The following is a 24878-nucleotide window of genomic DNA, read 5'->3' as shown; positions in this document are numbered from 1 at the left end:
ACTAGATACAGCTCCTTGACTAAAGTGGCCTGAAAAAAATCAAATTTCTGGATTCTGTATAGGAAAATTAATAAAGTTCCTGCCTTTAGATCAACATGCTCCCAATAAAATTGAGATAACATATTAATAAATAAGAAATTAACTAATGAATGGATTAATTCCTCATATGGCTTTTCTGTCATTCAGCTCCTCCAGACCAATCGGGAATAAGTGTATTATTTATGGAATTTGATTAGAGATACACTAGTAAGTCTTTTCAATTCAACAACTATTTATTGAGTGCCTACTTGATGCCAGGCACTGTGCGAGCTGCTGGTGACATATGAGTGACAAGAAAGCTACAGGTCCTATTTTCACGGGCTTTGCAGGAAGGAGGCAGTAAGCAAGTAACATCAGTGGGGTGGGACTTCTGAAAGGGAGGCTTGAATGAGCATAGACCAATGAATTTAGCCTGGTCAGGGGATCGGGGAAAACCCTCCTAAGGAAAAGATTTGAATGATGAGTAGGAGTTAGAAGAGGGGCGAGTATTCAGGCATGTGCCTTTGAGTTTGACTCAGTGAAATGACCCTGGAGTGGAGGACTTGTGCTTCGATATATATTTTTGAAGAATCACTGCAGCCGCTACATCAGACTTCCCTAGAAGGTAGAGAAGATGAGGACAGAAGCAGAGAGAACATATAAGAGACAGGTGATGACCATGGAGAACGCTTCTGGAAATGCTTTGAAGTTGGAACTGACTTGATGTGCTGCCTGATTGAATGTAGGTGTGGGAAAGAGGAGAGTCACAGATGAGTGACACACATATCTATCCAGCAAGTGTAGCACTGTTGGTGCATAACAACATAACCATTAAGAAAACCCTCAAAATAGGCGCCAGTTAGCACCATTGTTCTTTTTCCCCATTTCATTTTTATCTCCCTTTTTCCTTCTTGCCTTTTTCATTTTATCTTCTTTTGCATCTCTTGGTCACTGTGGCAACAAATATAGTTTATAAAGTCCTTTTTCACTCTTATTATTTCTATTTTATTCATCACTAATTTAATTCATGACCTCTAAGATGAAGAAAATTCAGAACTAAAAAACAAACAAACAAGCAAAAAAGGCTGGCAATCTCTGTCTGTTCAGTCTTCAGTAACACAACACCTTAGACCAGGTAATTCACAAACAACAGAAATGTATTGCTCACAGTTCTAGAGGCTGGGAAGTCCAAGATCAAGGCGTCAGCAGCTTCGGGGTCTGCTGAGGGCTGCTCTCTGCTTCAAAGATGATAACTTCCTGCATCCTCAGATGGTGGAAGAGGCTAACAAACTCCCTCAGGCATCTTTTATAAGGCCACTCATCCTATTCCTGAGTGTCTCACTTCTTACCATAATACCATAATACCATGATGGTATTATCACCTTGGGGGTTAGGTTTCAACATATAAATTTTGGGAGGGACACAAATATTCAGATGATAGCCATAGCCAACACTAATTTAGAAGTGGATATCTCCACCTACCACCATGATATGGAACAGATGGAGAGCAGGGGCAACGTTGTGGCTGGCTTGTTTGCAACTTCATGTAACCCATAGCCCACTGCATCTTGCTGCATGGTGAGGGGCCAGTGCACGTAGGAGAGTGTCAGTCATGGGTACACTATCTTTGAGGTGTGTCCGTGTGGAAAATAAAGGTGGGAAATGACTACTCAGAGACTTCAGTGATCCTAATTTTCTTTGGAGCTGGAATCACCTAACACTATGTATTTGATTTTCAACATAGTCTGTAAAAATATTCCATGATGAGGACTTGTGATTCAAATTAAAATAATACCGTGTATGTCTTAGAGAATTTTAGCAAATTATTGGGTTAAATGAAGTCATTCAATCACTGAATCTACCGATGTACGTTTGTATGATACAGAAGGATCCTCTCTCTGCGTCTATTTTGTCAAAAGTTGAATCCACTCTGTTTTTTCTGTAACTTTTTTCTTTACTGATTGACAGATCTCTAAAACCTTTTCATTTCAGCATATATAAAATGATGGATAATAAGAGTAATTTTATTAAGATGAACGTAGAAAAACCTTGAGTTTCTAGATTCTGTTTTCCAGGTTATTTCTATGGAGTATTGTTGCCTTGACATTTTCTCCCATGAAGTCATTTTATATAGTTTGTGCCAGAGATCTAAGAACTCTTATTATTTATGAAAAGCAGTAAAACCTGAATGACAAATGTGCCCTGGGCTGATAGTGGAGGGCACAAGCCTTCTCTTTTGTTTTCTAGTTATTCTCAGGGTGGCCACCAAGCTGGTTGAGTGCACAATTTTTAAATCAGACCTTAACACTTGCTCAAAAGCAAAAGACTGGCACATGTACTGTAAAAGATTAAAAGTCCTTTGATTGCAGCACTTAGTGCAGTGAAGATAGACAATGGAACTCTTCATGGCCAACTTGTGACCTGTTTTTAATGATGCTCTATGGTTCCTCAAAGTGTCATTGCTATTTGACCTTTTTGTGCAGCTTTATAATTCTTGGATTTTTGAAACATTACTCCTTTCACAACTAAAGCAGTAAAAGGAAATTGCGCACCCAGTGGTGCCATTATCCAACACTTATATTGCGTGCAGGCCATCTGGTAGTAGTAAAGCAAGAAAAGTCACTCTTAGGTGCTACCTAGAGTTGGTGAGAAACTCATTTAGCTTACTGTTCTTCCTGCAACAAGAGGCATCTAAAAATCCTAATGACTACATCTCCTCTTGTCATTCAAAGCATGTGAAATGCCGCCATCTGAAGACACAATGTTTATCTAAAACTTTTGAAATAAGTTAGCAGAAATGTTAAAATGAACATTTGTGAAAAGTATTACGGTGAGTTTCTTTTTGTTTTATCTTATGTGAATATAGTAGTTTTCCATTGCTACCCTAACAAATTACCATAAATGTTATGGCTGAGAACATTACTAATTGATTACTGCAGAGTCCTGTACCCTAGAAGTGCAGGGGGCTTGGCTGGTTTCTCTGTTTGGAGCCTCTCAAGTCTGAAATCAGGGCGTCAGCCATTGGGCTGTTTTTGCAAAACTCTCAGAAGAGCCTGTATCCAGGATCATTCAGGTTGCTGGCTATATTCAGACCCATGCAGTAGACTAAGGGCTGCATTTCCTTGTGGGGTGTCAGCCAGGAGTTGTTCTCAGTTCTAGAGGCCATGATATTCCCTGGCTCATTCCTCCCTTCCTTCATCCTCAAAGTCACTAGAGTAGGCCCCCTACCTTTATCTTTTTCCCTTTCTCCTGCTCCCTCCTCAGCCACATCACTCAGTCTGACCCTTCTGCCTTCCTCTTCTGCTTTGAAGAGTTCCTGTGATTACATTGAGCCCAGCAGGATAATCCAGGATCATTTCTGTGTCCTAAGGTCAGCTGATTAGCAACCTTGATTCCACCTGCAAAGCCCTTTCCCCAGTTAGTATTTGGTTGAGCGACCAAAGGGTAGGAATCTTGGATGTCTTTAGAATTCTCCCTACCGCAGTGAAGGGGAAAAGTGCAGTCATGACAATAATGGAAGCAGACAGACTATATCGGTGCTATGGCAGCCTTGCTTTTAAAATGCAGAATCTTCGAGCTGCTCTGTTACTGCGTTTTCCAACATTATTCTTAACTAGTGATTAAGACCTATGCATAAACTTGCAAGACCTCATTGATACTTCTCTTTACAGAAATAACTCCTGCTTTCTTGTAATAAGCCTTTCAGAAATTTCTTTCAGAAATTTAAGAATAAACCAGGCATGGTGGCTCACGCCTGTAATCCCAACACTTTGGGAGGCCAAGGCAGGTGGATCACCTGAGGTTGGGAGTTCGAGACCAGCCTGACCAACATGGAGAAACCTTGTCTCTACTAAGAATACAAAATTAGCCAGGTGTGGTGGTGCACGCCTGTAATTCCAACTACTTGGGAGGCTGAGGCAGGAGAATTGCTTGAACCTGAGAGGCAGAAGTTGTGGTGAGCCAAGATCGTGCCATTGCACTCCAGCCTGGGCAACAAGAGCGAAACTCCATCTCAAAAAAAGAAAAAAAAAAAAAAGAAAGAAGAGGGGGGGAAGAAAGAAAGAAAGAAAGAAAGATTTCAGAATGTATTTTAGTAATTAAGATTAAATTACTAATTACTGGAAGAAGACAGTAAGGTGCATAGTAATTTGAACAGCAAGACTGTGTTAATATTTCCCTTTCAGGAAAAAAAAAGGCTAAATAATCTTAAGTTTTACTGTTTTCTGTATATTTTTTCTTATATGAAATATATATGTGTTCTTACAATCTTTCTTCTCCCTATCTCCCATCACCTCCATATGAGATAATTTCATTCTGAAACAAGGAGAGTGGTCCTTAGAATTCTTGGCAGTCTTAAGTAACCATTAGCCAAAAACTCGGTTTGTTTTTAATACAGTATTCACCTAGCTAGAGCTATACAGTAATATCTGGTCAAGTTAACTGGAGTCCAGATTTTCTAACATTTGTCATGTTCTTTGCCTCAAGTAAAAAACCACTAAATGAGTTGGTCAAAACTTCTCAATTTATGAGATAGCAATTAGCAGAGATGGGTACATTTCTAAGAGGTTATAGGAAAGGTGTTTTTTATTTTCAATCACTTCCTTCCAATTTAAACATGAGGATTAAACTATTTTGATCCAAGAAATGTTTCTATTAGCATTTTTGCCACAAATTAAGGAGTTGGTTTCCAGGGAAAATATGTAAGAAGACTGTCTTAGTCGGTTCGGCCTGCCATAATGAAATACAAGAGACAAGATAACTTACAAGAATGAAATACAAGAGACAAAACAGCAGAAATGTATTTCTCATAGTTCCGGGGGCTGAAGTCCGAGATCAGGGGGCCCTCACAGTTAGTTGGGTTCTAGTGAGGACTCTCTCCTGGATTGCAGACAGCCGACTCCTGTGTCTTCACATGGCAGAAAGAGGGCAAAGAGCTCTCAGAGTCCCCTTTTATAAGGGCCTTGATTTCATTCGTGAAGGCTCTCATCCTTATGATCTAATCATCTCCCAAAGTCCTCACTAACACTGTGACATGGGGGTTAGAATTTCAACAGGTGAACTTGTTGGAGGACACAAACATTCAGTCCATAACAAAGACCATAAAAAGCAGAGAGGGCTAGATACCCGCAGGTGGCAGGCTAGGACCCTTCTGCCCTTCCTTCCTTACTGAGTGACTCCCTCTTCCAATTACTTAGCCCCGCAGTGAACAGTCAGCTTGCAGAAATAATGGGGTGGCTCCCCAGAATAAAACAATATTTTAAAGGAGTGGAGAATTGCACAAAACAAAGGATTAAGACCCAAGAGTATGTGAGAGTATATGCAGTTCTTTGCCTCTTTCAGTGTTTTGATGATGGTTATTGGTATTCAATAAGCTATCAGTCAGTGATCAAAGCAATCACAAAAACAAGAAACAGACCTCAAGGAAAACTTACCATCTAGATAAGTGAGCTTATAAAAATCACATTGATTCTCAGCTTTAATAAGTCTTTGAAGTATGATTTGTTAAAATATCCTGCAAGTGAGTAAACTGAAAGATGACATGCCTGCATATGCGGAATTAGGGAATGAATTGAAATGAAAGTTGGAAAGGTTGTTTTAATAGTAGCTGTTAATAATCCAGGACATAATGCCAAATCTTGAAAATCTTAAAGCCCACAATCTGACATTTAAAAAGGCAGGTAGCCAATAATCTATAATCCCTTATTAGTCAAGTTCTGTTCCCCTACTTCTTGGAAGATAGGGGACTCAAAATGCAAGGAATTGGATCACGTTGGTATTGCTGATTATTTAGTCACATGGTGTTCATTTTCCTGGAAGCCACCTGCTTGGTGAAGTGAATATTGCATCTCTCTTCTGCAGTGTTTCCTAGCATATTCGTTTATTATATATATTTTAAGACTTAGGTTTTGTGACTTGTCATATAAGTCACACCTGGTTGACCATAAGTAATTTGGTTTAACAAAGAAAGAAGAAGACAACTAGCTAGTATTCATTTGTTAATCATCTAATTTGTGTTTTGACCCATTACATTTTCTTTTCACTGTGTTTGCAACTGGCCATGGCTGGCAAATCATTTAGCAAGCATGGAAATGCTTGCTGCAATGGTGTGTGGTGGGTGGACTTAACAGAGGCCCCCTTGATGGGAAGTCAAGGTGCCAGAATGAAGGTTAGATATGGGAGGCTTTCAATATATACTGCACCCTGAATTTCTAAGCCCACCGCGAATGTTCCAGAGTAAAACATGGGAGTTGGTAGAATACAAGGAGGGTGGGCATTGACCCAGGGGATGGACCATATGGCATTACTCCAAGCTTGAGACGTAGTCCAGTCATGAAAAAAATCAAGGCCTGGTGAGTACAGCTCACTCCCCAAGTACTGTGAGTTAGGAAAGAACAACTGTGAGCCGCACGTGAGTGTTTGTGGAGCACAAAGGGCCACCCGCACAATTAGGCTCACAGTTAATGGTTTTAGCCACACAGCATCCACGCTTTTCTTCCCTCTGTCTTCCTTGTAATTTAGCCCAATGGGAAACTTTCAGCAGACGTTTCATAGAGCAGTTAACTGTGTGGCGACCATCAGTTTTAATTGGAATCATGTAGCTAAAACCCTAGGTAGTACTTGACAGCAAGAGGGTGTCTTTTAATTCAGGTATTTCTGGTTCTGCTCTGGGCTTCTCTGGAACAATGTTCCCTGATGCATGGCTAACTCCAGAAGGCACAGATCCAGGCAGTCTTACAACAGTGCAGTGTTTAATCGTCACCAAAAGAGGAGCCCTCCATCCCTTTCTGATGGCTTACGTTTATAGGTGGATGTAGGGGGTGGGGTGTGTGGTATGAACCTAGCAACCACCACTTTGGGTACAGAACAACAGCAGTGTTCGCGGCCAGTCCCAGTAGGTAGTTGGTCTTTAGCCACTGAAGCATTCTGTCCCTGCAGCTCAGCAAAGCAATTACCAAGCCATCATTGTCCTGATTTATAAAGAAATTGTCTTCCTTGGGAGAAGACAGTAAGGTGCATAGTAATTCGAACAGCAAGACTGTGCTAATCTTTAAAAAAAAAATCAGGGAAACTTATTTTTTTGGGAATTATTCTGATGTGGCTGTGATGAGGGACCAGCTTTCAAAACACATATGGAGAGAGAGAATTCAAGAGCTTTTCAAGTAAATTCAGCCTTACATTATTTGCAGCCAATAAAAGTTTACAGAGGTGTGGCTAATCCTAATGCTAGTAATACCACCTGGTACTTACAGTTGGTGCTTCAGATAATGTTCTGGAAATTCATTAAAAATAACAGACCACACTGCAGACTTCACTTCCGCGGGGCTAGGATGCTGCCTCAGTTCTCTGTCTTATAATCCAGTGTACTCATGTCCTGGCCAGATACAGAATGCCAGTTGTAGCACTATCTGTTCTCTGCAAACTCTGAAGACTCCAGTTTTCAGGGGCCTCTTCTGGCAGAAGTGGAAGATACCAACCAGGCAAAAGAGCAGTCTGGACCAAGCTGATGGCTGCAAATTTGGTGGCGCTCTTGTAGGTGATGAGATCAGAGATAGGGCAGAATATATTGAAGCATGTCATTCAGCCTCAAAAAGTGCATCATCCCAACATCACATCAATGTTGCCCATGCAGAGGGCCTCAGCGTGCCCTGGGTCCCGTCGAACAGTGGCCGGGCCTTACAACATTGAGGGCAGGTATTTTCTATGCCACCACCTCACGCCCCTCCACATGTGTGTATGTATATGGCATTTTGTTCTTGATCTAAGCAATCCAGTTGTTTGATTGTCTAGAAATCTCTTCTTGAAACTTGCATGTGCCCACTGCAGGCTGAGCAGTTTTCGTGGGAGGGAGTGGGACAGGAGGCATCAGAGACAGTGCTGAGAAGAATCTGTTTACCCTGCAGCAAAATGAGCTGCAGGCTCCCTGTGAGTTTCCTCTTGCTGCTGTAACAAATTGCCAGAAATTCCATGACTTAAAACAACACAAATATATTATCCTGCAGTTTCCCAGAACTTCAGACACTGGTCTCACTGGTTTAAAATCAAGGTGCTGGTACAATCGTCCTCCTTACTAGCAGCTCTGGGGAAGAATCCAAGCTACTGCAGGTTGTTGGCAGAATCCAGTTCCTTATGGCCATGGAACTGAGGTCTCCACTTGCTTGGTGGTGGACAGTTGAGAGCTGCCCTCAGCTCCTGCGCTCCTAGTAGTCTCTCTTTCCCCTTTACCTGTGGCTACCCTGTATGTCCAAGCCAGCAGCTGGGAGTTGAACCTTTCCTCTTGGGATCTCTGTCATCCCTTCTGCTGCACCTCTCTGACCCCAGCCAGGGAAAGCAGAGAATAAAATAGGGAGATTTTCCAGGGACAAAATAGGGAAAGTCTCCCTATTTTAAACTTTGTAACTTTAATTCCATCTGCAACATATTTCCGCCCTACCCCCGCCCCCACCACCATATAAAGTAACCTGTTCACAGATTCCAAGGATTAAGTTATAGACATCTTGGAAGGGCTGTTCTCCGGCCTACCACAGTCCACCCTCTGGCCTCCAAAGAGTCACATTCATCCCACATACTTTCATTCCATCCCAGAGTCCCCAATGGTTTCATCCCATTACAGCATCAACTCAAAGTCTTAAATCTTTTCAGCTCAAAAGTCCAAAATCTGAATCATCCAAATCAGAACTGGATGAGTAATCTGTTAAGTACAGCTCCTGAGGAAGAACTTCTCTCCGTCTGTGAACCTGTGAAAATAAAGAAGCAACATTTCTGCTCCCAACATGCAGTGATGGGACGACATAGGATAACAATTATAGACATTCTAAAAGGGGGAATTGAAAATAAAATGGAGTCATTGTTCCAGAGCAGCTTGGAAACCCAGCCTAGCAAACGCCATTGGGTTTCCAGGCCAGAGCTTATCCAATGTCAGCCTCAGCTTTGCCCTCCGGGTCAGGTGTCAGAAAAAGATAACACTGGAGATGCCTCTTGTAAGCTGGTGGGGGAAGAAGCCCTGCTTCAGTCAACTTTTGAGTATTGTGCAAACGTCGTACATTTCCACCTGCAGAGAACTACAAGAACAGAACTGCATTTCCACCTGCCACGGAACTACAAGAGGCAGGAGTGGAACCTCTGGTGAGGGATGGCCCAGGATTTGTAGCAATCCACCTAGGCTGTCCTGTGGCCAGATCTCAGGAAGGACTTAGCACAGGGAATGTGGTTGAGTAAAAGGGCATTAACAAGATTTGCCCTTGGTCCACCATGAGCCAGCCACAGTTTTAGTAGACATGTTGCACTGGCTAAGGATGCCAGGCTTAGTAAAAATGGAAAATTATGTGCCCAAATTAACATTTGCCACAGAATGCCATGGCTCCCTGCTGGGTCCTGTCCTTGGTTGGAGCCTGCAGACCCCACCCCTGCACGGATGTGCATGGATGGTATTTGCACAGGCTGTTCACCTGGAACTTAGCCCAAGCCTGTGCCTGAACTTTAAGACTTTCCCTTCGCATTTAAAAGTATGCATTTTTAATACTTTCCATTTACGTTGCATGAGCTGCTTTTTTGCTGGAAACGCGTTTATTATGTTCTGTGTCCTTATTTTTTAAGTTACAACCCATGACTTGCTGCTATAAGTATGAAGGAAAATAAATTTACAGAATTACAACTTAAGGAAATATTTTACTAAAATAGATGAAGAGTAAAATTTTCATCCATTTCAGCCTATATTTGTTTTCTGTTGTATATCTAGATGTCACTTCCAAACATTGGTTGCCAGATTCTTCACACTGCTAGTTACATGCTGATGAGATCATGGTTACTCACGTCAAATATGTCTGTTTACCTTCCTGGACTGTGACCTTCTAAAGGTCAAAAGTCAGATACTCTCATCAGTTTATCCCGGGACTTATCATTGCTTATGGAAGAAAGCAGGCATCCAGTCAAGGTTGACTGCTTTGTAGATTTGAAATTATTTATCTCTGCTATTTTATCTTCCTAGAACGATTCCTCTAAAGCCCGTATCTCCTCCAAAATTGAACCAAACATTACACAATAGAGTAAAAAATTAGAAATAATCTGGATGTTCATTAACAGAGTATTAATCTGAGAAATTATGAATTGTGATCTTTTTTTGTTGTTGGCTTTTGAGACAGAGTTTCACTCTTGTTGCCCAGGCTGGAGTGCAATGACACGATCTCAGCTCGCCGCAACCTCCTCCTCCTGGGTTCAAGCAATTCTCCTGCCTCAGCCTCCCGAGTAGCTGGGATTACAGGCATGTGCCACAACGCCCAGATAATTTTCTATTTTTAGTAGAGACGGGGTTTCTCCATGTTGGTCAGGCCAGTCTCGAACTCCCGACCTCAGGTGGTCCACTCACCTCAGCCTCCCAAAGTGCTGGGATTACAGGCATGAGCCACCGTGTCCGGCCGATCTATTTATACCATGAGATACCAAAAGTCATTCAATGATTGTAGCTACCATCATGAACAGAGACAGTGATAAACTTTGGAGACATAAAAGCCAGTTGCCTGAGGAATTGTTATGGTAAAAAACAGAATGTTACCTACATGGTTTACTAATACAAGTGGAAAATAATCTTGAATGATAAATACCAAATGGTCACAGTGATTACCTTAAGGGAAAGCAAAGAGTGTGGACATCACTTTCAGTTCTACATTTCCCCCACTCTCTTAATATTTTTACATTACTTTTAGATTTTTAAAAAATAAATGACTAAAATTGCCAACGCTGCTGTGAAACCTTCTGTTCTTTCCTCTCGCACGTTTGTGGAAGACACATTTCCTGTGGGGTGCTGGTAACCCGCCTAGTGTGTTTCTCCCGTCTGGGCTGGAAGGTCTCTGGTGGAGCAGTTGCTCAGCCAACATTTACTGAGAAGAAACCAGCCCGACCCTGAGCAGCTGCCCTGTGTCACTGCAGATCCGCTGTGATGTCCACACCATTCCCAGCGGCACCTCCCGGATGAGGAGGCCAAAGGAAACAAAGCGCCTTCACAGCTAAGTAGCGCAGCTGTGTGCACCACACCAAGTGCAGGAGAAACTACCTTTGTGAGCATTTTGAATAGTAAGAAAGCCAGCCACTCCCTTTTTGCAAAGGAGCTACAAATCAAAGGGATGAGCCCTCGTGGATTTTGTGGGAAGCATGAAGGGGATGGACAGACTTGGAGGGTCTCATGCTGCCCCCAGCCCTGCAACCTCTGCACCTAGAGAGAGAGGCTCTGGCTGGATTACTGTCACTGCATTAAAGGCCAGGTGGAGTCAGCAGACCCAGTGACTGGGCAATGACACCCCTTCCTTCCCCGCCCCTGGGCACTCAACGAAGAGGACAATCTGCCCGCACAGAGGAAAAGGATGGGCTTTTTGGACAATAATTTTGGAAACCACAGACAAAGTCTCCCAAGGCCTTGTGGGAGGACACAAGGCAGAGCTGCTGTTTCCCCGAGGAGGCAAATACATTGGATTTCTGAAACCCAGACTCCAGATTTAGGAGAGCAGCCTGCTGCTCCAAGCAGGGGCTGCTCAGACCACTTATTTTGGTGAGATGTTTTTAAACTGTTTAGGATCCCAGCCTCAGAATATGCTGCAAGTTCTGTACCTCTAGCACAGAAAACAAACAAAAACCTGCATAATGTTCATATAAAAACTTATAAAACTTGGAACAAAATATCAGGAGTTCATAGACACCCTCCCGAATCCTATGTCTGAGCTTCAGATGAGAATCTAGGTCAGGGGTTGATCGTGGCAGAGACCCGTTTCTGTATGGCTTCAAGTAAGAATAGGTTTTACAGTTTTTGAAAGGTTGTTGAAAGAATGAGAAAGAGAAGGAGAGAAGAAAAAGTGGCAGAAACCCTGTGTGGCCTGCAAAGCCTAAAATATTTATTCTCTAATCCTTTACAGAGAGTTTTTAACTCCTGATTTAGGTGTTCATGGATAGAAGATCTCTTTAAAATTTAATGTTTTTAAAGCAAAAGTGAGTGCACTTTGTGGAATCAAGAAAAGCATGATTGGCATAATTTCTCATTCTCACACTTACTCAGATCAGGTAATTTATGATAAATTCAAGCCATCGAGGATGTCAGGATGTTCTCCATAGAAGGGAGCTAAGTATAGGCATCAAACTCAAAAGAGCCAATTTTTTGCATCTTTACGTATAATTACTACTTGATAATCGATCTGGCTGCTAATAATATGGCTCTTTGGAGGGGTGGCTGTTAGGTCTGTTCAGTCTCTGCCTAACTAAGCAAGAGAGAGCAGGCAGGAAAGGCTGGGAGTTGTGGAGATCTTGTTACTGGGGGTGGCTGTGCTGTTGAATTAAAAGATTGTCATGAGTTTAAAAAATTCCATCCATTTCTGAGTATGTCATTACATGGTCAAAAAATTAAGATGCTCTGTATTTATATTCTACTTGTGAGATTCCCCCTCACAAGTTTAGTGTTATTTCCCATCATTTGCTGGTTGACTGTTAGAAGCTGATGGCCATTGGTCCAAAGGCCATCACTGGTAGGTTTGGGGGGCCATGGTCCCATCCTGTTAGGAAGAGCCTGAGGAGTGTTGTTCAGAGTCTGTACATCACGTAGCACACAGCAGACAACCACATGGCTTCGTGGCCATTCAAGAAGTACTTTACCTTCCTACATTGAATTTCCTATCATGGGCTAAGGCCATGGTTCTCACCTGTGGAGTGTGTTCTCATCACCTGGAGACCAGCAGAACACACTGAGAACTGGGCTAATGGAAGTGTAGGGGAAGGGCCTGAACCTTTGTATTTTAATCCAGTTCCAAAGCTGATTCAGATGCAGCAGAGGAGCATAGGTTTGAGAAGCCACAGGCCGAGCACAGGTTAAGTGCTGGGGAAGCACATACACAGATTAGATCCTCATGGAGCCCAGCTATCCAGAGCAGGCCTCTCAGCCTCGAAACAATTGGTGTGCTTTGTGGCAGGGGCAGTCCTGAGCATTGTGGGATGGTTAGCAGCAGCCCTGGCCGCCTCTACCCATGAGATGCCTGTAATGCCCCCAACACTCACCAAGCGGTGACAACCAAAAATATTCCCTGGTGGCACAGTCACCCTAGTTAGGAACCACTGGTCTAGAAAGATTCCTGAAAAGAACCATATGTTCTTTCATCCAGTCAATATCCAGTGAGTTCCTACTGTGTGCTGCATGGTGGGGAGCACAAACAACCAAATAAAATGATGCTCCCCTACCTCCTAACGCCTTGTGGGACCAGATTCAAACATCGTGTGTTACAGGTGCTCTAAGAGAAACCTGTGCCTGGAGCTATGAAGGAAGGAGTAGTGGGGCTGAGGCAAGGCTTAGAAGGTAGAAAAGGCAGTGCTTGGATTGAGCCCTGGCAACTGCAACTGTCAGAGTCAATGGCTTCAAGGTGGAAGGAAGAACATTCCAAGGGGAGGGATCAATGGGCCTGGGAACCCCAGACAGCCTCTCCATATCCTTGGCCAAGCGTCCAGAGGCTCTCAGCTCTGCCCTGGGGCTCCCAGATATCCCCGGGGTAGGGTCTGGTCTCTGGTCCATGCCATCATCTCTGGTGTCTTCTGCCTCCCCAGCCTGCCTTGCTGGGTTGCATCGAGGCTGTACTAAATATGTGGCTTCATATTTCGGCTTTGCCTTGGGACTCTCTGTATCACTTAAACCCAGCTCATTCTCTAGCAACCTCCAGACAGCCTACCCCACTCCTCAAACTGGTGTATGGTCTCAGGAACTCAGGCCAGATCCTGCAGAGACCCAGCATCTGAGCTCTGCTGGTTATGAATTGGAGGATGAGATGAGGGATGTGAAGGGTTGGGCCACCTGATGGATGGTGATTATAGTAGGGCTGGACCCAGGGCTCAAGGACATGTGAATAGGCTTGGTATGAGACAACTCCAATGGAGTCCAGACCCTAAAGGCCAAGGAGAAGGTGAGGGAGAGAGGAGAGGAGGAAACAGACATAGGAAGACAACCTAGCCTTGAGCCAGGCCATGAAAGCTCTTCCTCCAAGCCTGAGGTTGTAGACGGGTGAGAAACTGGGAAATATCTGACTGTCTCCAGGCCACAAAATTGTGCAGTTCTCTTCAGCACTCAATCAATATTATGAACAATCATAAGAAAGTTTATGTCTCGAGCTAATTTTACTCTCAATGCTGTATGCTATCTTCAATTGCATTTTCTTCTTTTGCAAATTGAAACTGCCTCGAATAACTCAGGATGGGGCTTGTAACACAAGGTACAGTTTAAGAAGCCAGTATTCAAATGGCGGAACAAACATCTGATATTTATTCTGTAAGCACGGAGCACAATCAGTCACAGAGTAAACATGCCCCTGCTTTCCTGAATTCCAATCCGATGGAAGGGCTGAATTCTCAATAATAACCAACTATGTGTCACACATTCAGCTGAATGCTAGTTATAAACATAAGAATGACATGCTTTCTACTCTCCAGAAACTCCCAGTGCAGTAATTAGGTCACAGCCTAAATAATACCAATGCAAAATCAATGATGATCAGTAAAGGAGGTTCAAAGAGCTAAGAATGTGTGAAGGGAGAGGCTAATTACAAATACATTGATTACCCAATATCTCATTCCTTGGTTTTCTCTGTGATTTGATCTTCAGTGTCCTGGCCATCTGAAACAGAGACACATCTTTCATGCAAAATGCCGTAGTCATACAGGTGAACATATGGTCTGAGTTCCACATTGGGTCCTAGGAGAACACTGAGTGATGGAGATGCAAAGAAATGAGATGTCAAGCAGCACAGAAGACAGGGGAAAGGAAGCAGTTTAGTTGCATTAAAATAAAAAAAAAAAGATTGGTCTTTTAATTGGAAGACATAAAAATGAATTGTTTCATTTTTTATCTATTAGGTAAAAAGATTATAGAATCTACTTTTAGCAGGAACTTCCCAATGACATAGCAACTGATAATTCAGTCACGACTGTAAAGATTACTAAGAAGGATGAGATATTATGGACATTTTTGTGCTTCTAACAAATAATCTACAGGTATTTGTTTTAATGCTATGTGTATGCATAGAATTTTTCCATACCCATTTCTAACCAGACATAGAAATCACCTTCCTCATGATGGTTAGAAGATGGTTTAAGTACAATGGGAGGGAGGAACTTTCTAGCTTGGACATTGATTAATTGTCAGACACTAAGGACCCTGATTACACTTAACCATGTAGTGAGCATCACAGAAGGTTATCAGGGTGTTTATTTTTAAACAGTGAAACATCTTGTTAAGTTTCATAGTAAAGGTGTAGAGACAAAAATTTGAGCTGTGTTCAAGTCGTGATGCTTACAGCTGTATCATGTATGGTTAACATGATTATAATGTTTCAGTCATAAGCTGACATGACTTTACCTTAACACGTTGATCAAAAGTCTTAACTAACAACAATAAAAAACTGAAATTTGTGGCTGAAAGAGTAGAACTTGTGTTTGTGGGGAAGAGGGAGGAACAGGAAACACTCCTTACCACCAATGTGAAAATCAAAGATTCTCTTAAGATATGTTTCACACACTGAGGTATAGTTGATTAAAAGTGGAAACCCAAGCCCAAAGACCTGTAGGAAACCATTACCCATTGAAAAGAGACAGTTTATATAAAAATGTATACTGAGCCTCATCATGCCTGCAGACAGTATGAAACCCCCTCTTGAAGCCTATGTGTATACTGAGCCTCATCGTGCCTGCAGACAGTATGATAACCCTCTCTGGAAGTCTGTATGTATACTGAGCCTCATCGTGCCTGCAGACAGTATGATAACCCCCTCTGGAAGTCTGTATGTATACTGAGCCTCATCGTGCCTGCAGACAGTATAACCCCCTCTGGAAGTCTGTATGTATACTGAGCCTCATCGTGCCTGCAGACAGTATGATAACCCCCTCTGGAAGTCTGTATGTATACTGAGCCTCATCATGCCTGCAGACAGTATGATAACCCCCTCTTGAAGTCTATATCTTAGGTGCTGTGTGGGTATGAATGTATCTCAGTCACTCCCCTTCTCTGCTGAGACCTTAAGTTATTAATCTGTCACATTTTTCAAATATCTTACACATTGTAATATAGTAGCCAATTAATAACTTTTTAAATTTTGGAGGAGACTGAACTAGAATGGAATAGAAACTAGAATACAGAAAAATGCTAAGATTAGTATTGACAGCTTCTGATGTTAAGTTGTTCATTTTGATTATTTCCTATTGGTTGGTCCCGTATGTTTAATGATTACCAGTGAAATTAGGACTGATCATTAGAAAGTTTATCAGTGAATCAGGAGGCAACCTGCCTCCAAAGAAAGGATACTCGAAGGAAAGACTGAGCACATTAGTCAAAGAAGAGCTGTAGAGGGCTTTTTCAGATCAGGGTGTATACATGCTACCCTAAGTTGCTTGCCAGCCTGAATTTCATTAATCCTATTTGGAAATAATAATGTGCTACGCTAAAGAGCCAAACATAATCACACATTACCACACAACATTCTTCTGGCCAAAGAGGTCTGATTCAGAATCTTTGACAAACTTATTATTTTAACAGCTTCACAGCTCAACCTGGTGAAAATCATTTCAAGAAGGAATGAGCTAAAATGCTACTTTAAAAGGGCCATTCTTTTAGTTTAAAATAATATCCAAATGCCTCTCACCACCTTTTCCCTAGCAGAAAGGTAGTTCCTCTCTGGCCCGCACCACGGATTATGTCAGAAACAAAAGTTGGCCATCACAGGATGGAATTTATGAAATTTTACATAAAAATGCTGTCAATATTTGCCTAGTTATATTATCTAAGAAGCTGAGAAATTTTGTTTATATTTGAAGATCAGCAAATGCCAAAAATACTAATTTGAATTATATAACCTTTCCCGGTGTTACACAGAAGTGCCGCTGATAGAGCCTGTCTGAATACGTCTGTGGAACTTTTTAGGTATCAGAAAAAAACGATTTATGTTCAGTAGCATTTTAACATGAAACCTATTTTATTTTAAATCTTAAAAAACCATATTCTGCATTCATATTTGACATCAGGCCTGAAGCCCTTTCTTTCCCATCTTCACAGGTTTTGTTCCAGCTCCTCCTCAGCCGAATGCTAGGTAGAGACATAGGACTAACATGCCTTCTATCCTCCAGAAAGTCCCAGTGCAGTAATGAGGTCACAGCCAAATAATTCCAATACGAAATCAATGGTGATCAGTAAAGGAGGTTCAAAGAGCCAAGAGAGTGTGAAGGGGGAGGCTAATTGCAAACAGATTGATTCCTCAAAATCTCAGTCCTTGGTCTTCTCTGGGTTTGAGCTCCAGTATCCTGGCCATCTGAAGCAGAGACACACTTACTGCATGGCCTTGGACAACCTCTGAGGCTTGGTTTTATCATCTGTAAAATAGAATTTACTACAACAGCAAAACATGTTGTGAATATGAAATGAGACTACCTGGGTCAATTATAGTGGGCTGGAGATTCATTTCATTCAACTTCTTCAACTTCTCCAGACTCCGTCCAGGCTTCCGGATCCTTGGGATCTGCCTCATGGCTGCCCCAGCAGTCAGCAAAAACACGACCCTCCTCCCAGCCAGACCCTCTGTAGAGAACTGGGGTGTGAGTTCTCAACATCAGCACCACCAAGTATATGCAGCTTATCTGACTCTACCCCAATGTTATGAGTCAGAGACTCCAGCATGGAGCCAGCAGTCTGTACTGCATGCACCCTCCAGAGGATTCCGATGCTCCCTAAGTTTGAGAATCATCCTTCTTTTTCTACCACTGTCCCCAAGGTCCTTAAATTCTTTCAATCCCTTTGTACCACCCACTAACTCACCTCCTCCAGCCTCCCTTTTACAGGTTGTGTTGCCTGTAGTAAGTCATCACAGAAATTCTCTACTGGAACCATATGCTAACCGTGGATAGGAGAAGAACAACATACTCTCAGGTGGTAGAATAACTAAAAGCACCCCAAGATTTTCCTTCAGATTATCTCTGTCTCTTGTAGGACTAGAAGATCTCTCTGCTTCATAGCCGCACATTTCATTACAGTAGGCCCCGTCTGTTGCCATTAGCTCAGCATGTGCTAGTACAGAAAAGAGCTTGGAGCAGCTGCTTCCCATAAGAGGTATCATGCACATCCCAGTGACTACACTGTCACAGAACCCTCTAACTATGTCCTTAGAATAAATTCCTACAAGTCTACTTCTGGCTGGGCCAAGGTAGGTATCTTTGTGGCAGACAAATTTAGATGTCTAAAATATTTCAGAAGTTACAATCTCTGTCTTTGAAAATGTTTCAGACCTCTCAAAGAAGAATCCTTTGAATCAAAAAGCTTCTGATTGTACATGAAGTAAACCTAGAAGACTTTCTGAAAGTCCCCCACCCTCCACAGTCGTGGGACTCACAGATCCCATATTAGGAATTCTTCATTGTCTATTCCAGGAGTGGCATTACAGACATCTGTGACTCACCCAATTCTGGGATGTGTTTTGTGGAAGCCATCCCTATTCACTAAAGATATATTCTTGATAAGCATTCCAAAAAAGTGGGGGGAAAAGCATTTCCTTTCAAACTATGAGAGCAGATGGGCATGGAAAGACATTCTTTTGGTGACAGCCGTAAAGACTGCTGACGTGTCCTTTTACTTTGCAGGAATGTTAGTTCGGCCGGAGAGGAGGCCCGCAGAAGGATGAGAGAGTGTGATGGGCTTACGGATGCCTTGCTGTACGTGATCCAGTCTGCGCTGGGGAGCAGTGAGATCGATAGCAAGGTTGGTTGTGTTTGCATAGATTAAGCGTGTTCGAGAATAAAGACTCCCACGGGACTCAACAATAGCAAACAACCCTGGAGAGCCAATGCAGTAATTCAGACTTTCCTTCTGAACTCTCTCCTGGTTTCCTTATAAGAATCCAACACTTTTTAGACTGGGCTTCTAATTCTAGCATGGAACGAGATACCTAACTTCTGATCAGCCATGAGTAAATATGCAGATTGTTCTAAGTTACTCAAACCACAGGTATTCCAGATGAGTGTATAAACTTGAATACCACAAGCTTCTAGTTTTTATTTAATGTAATCCACTTTCAAAAGAAAAGACAAGATGTTAAAACTGCCTGCTTTTTTTTTTTTGTTTTTTGCGACAGTCTCGCTCTGTCACCCGAGCTCTGTCACCCAGGAGCGCAGTGGTGCAGTCAAGGCTCACTGCAACCTCCACCTCCTGGGATCAAGTGATTCTCCTGCCTCAGCCCCCTGAGTAGCTAAGAGTACAGGCATGCGCCACCACGCCTGGCTATTTTTTTTTTTTTTATTTTTAGTAGAGATGAGGTTTTACCACATTGGCCAGGCTGGTCTCAAACACCTGACCTCAAGTGATCCACCCACCTCAGCCTCCCAAAGTGCTGGGATTACAGGTGTAAGCCACCACGCCCAACCTTGGGATTTGAATAATCCCATATTCTTATAAACTTACTTTTTAACAACTGTTGATTACATTAAGTGCCATTTTAAAAGGCCTGCAAGGTCTAAATAAATGTCACAGTGCTAAATAAATGGGGCTTCCCAACAAAGTAAGTCACTGAAGTCTATTCAGTGTTTTAGTTCACAAGCCAGAATAGAATTGGGTGGGCTTCTCCAGTGTTTGAGCTATTTTATTTAGTCTTCAATAAGTTTGATTCATTCATATAAGTTTGTAATTTCATAATATGCTATTGTAAACACAAACTTTACCAATAGTCATAAAGTAATACAGGTAATAAATGTGATTTCTTAATAAGGATTTCTCAAGAGCCACCCTTATTGACATTTTGGGGTGAATTATTCTTTGTCATGGGACTGTCTTGTGCACTGCAGGGTGCGTAGCAGCCTCCCTGGCTTCTGCCCACTGGATACCAGTAGCTGCCCCTATCCCCACCCCAGTAACAAACAACAACGTCTCCAGACATTGCCACATGTCCTGCAGGGAGCAAAATTGGCCCTGGTTATGAACCGTGGCCTTAATCCTATGGTTTTCATTCTGACTGTTTATTAGAATTGCCTTTGAAGTGTTCCTGTAAATACATCTGCCCAGACCCTATTGTAGTTCTCTGAACCCAACTGTCTAACTCTGGTCACAAATTTTTGTACCTTTAAAAGTTCATCAGGTAATTTGATGTACATCTTAGATTAAGAACCTGCCATGGTAGATAGAGCTTTAATATGACTCTCTAATTGGGAATCTGGTATAATGTAATTTAGTTACAAAATTAGATAAAGAGCAAATAAAAGTGTTTCTATCCATATAGTCATTAATTGGTTGTGTGTATAAGTTAGCATAGCACTTCCCAACCCTGACTACACCTTAGAGTTACCAAGAAATTTAGGAAATCACTGATGCCTGAGCTGTACTCCCCGAAGATCTGAACACAAGGTGCCTCTGGGACGTCAGCCCTTTGAGTACTAGTTCACCCCCATCGTGAGCACCGCTTCTCATCTTTTAACTTCTGCTCAGCTGGGTTCACATCCATTCCCTGACCGTGTGTTTTTAGTTTCAGAGATGAACATAATGTAACAAAGAGTAAGCATTCCCCTTTCACAGAGCCCTTACATGACCATTTTAGACCATTTAGTATCATCGACAGGAAAATTAAATTCCTAAACAAATGTCCAGTCAAGATGTCTTGAATATTTACAAATCCTTGTTAGCATAACAGACACATGCGTTTTCAAAGGGCTCCTGAAAGTAAATCACTGAAGCGGCAATGCTCAGCATCGTCATATTCAGAATGGTAAAAGAGTGAGGCATTGGGAGACTATACCTTTTACTGTGATGGCTACGAAAAGAGCTTTGATACTAGCTGGACCGTGCAGCTGAAAATAAAATAAGAGTCAACAGCCTCATGCTTCGGCTAAGTGCGGTCACCAGCACCAAAGGTTAAGGCATCCTTCAGGAGCCGTGGTTCAAGAACCAACATGGCACAAACATCTTCTTTCTGTCAGATGACCAGATTCCTAAAACCCTGTCACCTGTACAAGAGACCTTGTATGTCATCTTTTCTAATGTCCACATTTTCCCCAAAAGAGGAAGTTGAAATAATTGGGAGTATTCAGGGCTGGAGTCAGAAAACCCAGATATCCCTGGTGGAGTAAGAAGAGCCCTGAGCTGGCATCAAGACAGTGCCAGTGGACTGCGCCATCTCCACCTCCCACTGGCTGGAGCACCATATCCAAGTGACCTCAACTCTGTGACAAGGAGCATACTCATAGCTGAATGCCAAGGCTGTCGAAAGGATCAGATGTGATCAGCCACTCAGTAGGTGATTCTTTGGCTGGACTGTGCTGTTGAGTTTTAACGTATTATTATGGTACCGTCATTTTCCACTCAGCCCTCTGCTTGGCCGCTTTTGAGCTTTCACAATGACAACTTGAGGGTGAGGGGGCCGAATGAGTACACCTTCTTTTTAAGGCCCGAGAAGTTAAAACATAAAAGAGCCTGGATTCCATACAAGCTTGTGGCTCTGGTCCTGTAATTGGTCCAGTGTGTTGACTGGATGACATGGCAGAGCACTCTACAACTTCCAGATTAACCCTTTCTAAGAGAAAATAAGGAATCAAAATGACCCTGGTAACCAAAAACAACTGCTGAAAGCGCTGCTGACAGCAATGGATGTCCCAAGCAAAGCTACCAGCTGCCACCCTCCTGCTAGGCTCCCAAGTCTTTTGTCTTCTCTTTCTTCTCATCCCCTTAGAGAAAAGCTCTTGAATTAAGTAACTCTCCCAAACCAACCCAGACTGCAAAACTCCAGGAGGCTTAAATGAAAGATAAATGTGGTCCCTGTGACCTTCCTTCCCCCATTCCTCCCTCCCCACCCACCCCCATCCCTACTTTCTCTCCTCCTTCTAGCTTCCCAAATCATCTCCCCAGCTGCAGCTCGATTATAAAGCATTTTTCACAACTGCAGATTGATTCCCCAGTAGTCGTTTGTTAAACAGAGGAACAGCGATGCCTCCGGGGAAGACGAACAGTGGGATGAGAAAGAAGTTTATTCTCCCAAGTCTTTGATGTAAGAAAAATCAGTTTGAGCTGATTTAAAAATCATTCTGACTTATGCCATAACATTTTCCTTTCAATGAGAGTCGTTTCTCTCTTTCATGCATTGCCCTGAGTTTACCTGCTTTCATGCCAGTCCCGTTTTTGATGCTGAGAGGATGCTTGGAATAGAAAATCAGGTTGACTCAGAGCCTGTGGGATTAGCAGCCCATGACACCTTGAAAACCTGACAAGAAAGGTCTGGAATGACAGAGGCTCCAGAGATACTTTCTGAAAACTGGTTTTCCTCGTAGATTTTCATGCCCACGGTGATAAGTACAGGACACCCGCTACCTTTCACCAGATTCTAGCCAGTGGAGGGAAGCTGTGCAGGACTGCGATCCCAGCAGCCCCGGCCCATTCCAGTCCCACCCCAGGACTGCAGAGAAGCAGCTCAGTCTGGTGGGAGGTACTCACAGCTTTAACTGTCCTCGCCTTCACCTGTATAATGGAATTGTATTATGTGCCTTCGCAGCTGGCTGTTACGTAGCAGGTGCCTGAAAAAATGATAGCCAACTTGGTAAGATTCTTCAAATAAAACTTGGCTCAGTTTATTTTTCTTTTCCCATGATAATTTTGCCGCTTTTAAAAATTGGATATTTTCCCCCTCTTTCCATGGTTCCTGGAGTCAAAAGGTCAGCTTTGTCTTAACCAGCAAACGTTTTCTGCAAAAGGTCAGAGAATAAATATTCGTAGTGTTGTGGGCCATACTGTCTCAGTCACAGCCATGTAATTCTGCATTGTACCATGAAGGCAGCTACAGATCATTCATAAACAAATGGGCCTGGGTGTCCTCCAGGAAAACAACCTGTCATGCACAACCAGCTGTGGACTGCATCGGGCCCCTGGGCGGCAGTTTGCTCACCCCTCTTCTCAGCAACCACAAGTTATTACAGCTGGTATTTTAGCAAATACTTTTGAGCAGACACTATTCAAAGAATGTTCAAAAATATTCAAACTTATTAACCCTCACTGTTGCCCTGTACATGATACTGTTTTTGTTGTTGTTGTTGTTGTTTTCTTGAGAAGGAGTCTGGCTCTGTCACACAGACGGGAGTGCAGTGGCACAATCTCGGCTCACTGCAAGCTCCGCCTCCTGGGTTCACACCATTCTCCTGCCTCAGCCACCCGAGTAGCTGGGACTACCGGCACCCGCCACCATACCTGGCTAATTTTTGTATTTTTAGTAGAGACGGGGTTTCACCTTGTTAGCCAGGATGGTCTCGATCTCCTGACCTCCTGATCCACCCATCTCGGCCTCCCACAGTGCTGGGATTACAGGTGTGAGCCACCGCTCCCAGGCTGTACATGATACTGTTAATATGACTCTCTATTTACAAATAAGAAAATAGAAGCACAGAAAGATTAAGCACTTTGACCAGGGCCCCACAGCTTGTGAAATGGTGGGCCCAGGATCATAAGCCAAGCCAGCAGTCCTAGATCACATGCTCTGGATCTCTGCACTGTGCCGTCTCCTGCCATCGTCAATGATACGAACCTTTGAAGAGCATTTGCTGTGGCCCAGCTTTCTTCCCAGTACTTGCGCACTGTGTTACTTTCCTGTTGCTGTCGTAACCAATGACCACAAACTTGGTAGCTGAACCCAATGCAGGTTTATGATCTTATAGCTCTAGAGACCAGGAGTCTGAAATGGGTCTCACTGGGAAAAACTTAAAATGTGGTAAGGTCTGCGTTCCTTCTTGAGGCTCTTGGGGAGAATTTATTTCCTTCCCTATTCCAGTATCTAGACCCTGCCCACATACCTTGGCTTGTGGCGCCTTCCACCATCTTCAGATCCGGCCATGGCCAACTACATCCTTCTCACATCACATCACTGTGACTCTCCTGCTTTCCTCTTTGATGTACAGGCACCTTGTGATGACACAGGCCCGCCCAAACAATCTGGATAACCTCCCCATGTGACAAGCAGCTGATTAGCTTAACTCCTACCTCCTCCCAGCCATGTGACCTAACGTATTCGCAGGTTCCAGAGATTAAGATGTAGACCTTGTGGGAGGGCCATTATTCTGCCTACCGCACCATATTTTAGCTCACCTCATGCACAAGCAACCTAAGATGTGGGTCCTGTTATGACCATTTTACAGAAGGTCATACCGTCTGGGACATGTATACCTTCATATACAGAAGGTATACATGTCTGGGACACGGGTATACCGTGTCCCAGACATGTCAAGTGCATTCCAAAGTCCCACATCTAAATCAGACACCTAGGGTTCTACAGGTGTACAGCTCCACAACAGGTGGCCTTAACCATTATTTAACCTTTTGGCTAAGAAAACATGAGTGTCAGGCATCTCAAAACAATGGAGACTAAAAATATGTATGCCCTCAGGTGATCACAGCCCCTCACTTTCCTGGGACAACCCTGGTTTGCACCTGTGGCCTTGACACTCAGAAAATGCTCTGGTGGGCAGTAAATATGTCCCCCACCAGAGCTGACCAAAATTCTAAGTCTTTGACTCCTCATTATCCGATCCCCAATCCCCAGCCTGGGAGTCAGAGGTGGGGCACTGTGTGTTAGTGGATGATATTTGGGATCTCTCATGGTTGTACATTCTTCCCTTCTCACAAGTGAATTTCACTCAACAGTAACAGATGTTTATAGAAGTAACTATTGCTGATAAGTCATTTCTTTGTGGGGGAGAAAAGGTCCTAAGACCTTTCCAAGTTTCTCTAATTGTTTTCCACTGTGGCTGTCAGGGGAGCTTTCAGCAGCTGTCAGCTAAACACTTCCAAAGAGAAATGTGACCGTGGAGAAAGATGCCTTTCCAGGTGGAAGAATGGAGTGCTGAGT

The 24878-nt window shown here is 43.0% G+C and overlaps 1 protein-coding gene across 4 annotated transcripts in view; it reads left to right on the top strand.

Annotated features, from left to right (window-relative positions):
- The window catches only part of CTNND2 (catenin delta 2), a 942360-nt gene that overhangs the window by 774611 nt on the left and 142871 nt on the right, over window positions 1-24878 (top strand). For all 4 annotated transcript variants that reach the window (XM_033178807.1, XM_033178804.1, XM_033178806.1 and 1 more), the window contains exon 13: window positions 18652-18769. In XM_033178807.1, the coding sequence (XP_033034698.1) occupies window positions 18652-18769 (118 nt within the window). The remainder of the gene's footprint in view (window positions 1-18651; window positions 18770-24878) is intronic.

Source organism: Trachypithecus francoisi, unplaced genomic scaffold (assembly GCF_009764315.1).
Source record: "Trachypithecus francoisi isolate TF-2019V2 unplaced genomic scaffold, Tfra_2.0 Lachesis_group2, whole genome shotgun sequence".
NCBI classification, from domain to species: domain Eukaryota; kingdom Metazoa; phylum Chordata; class Mammalia; order Primates; family Cercopithecidae; genus Trachypithecus; species Trachypithecus francoisi.
The sequence above is the reverse complement of the archived record's forward strand: the minus strand, read 5'-3'. Positions and strand labels throughout refer to the sequence as shown.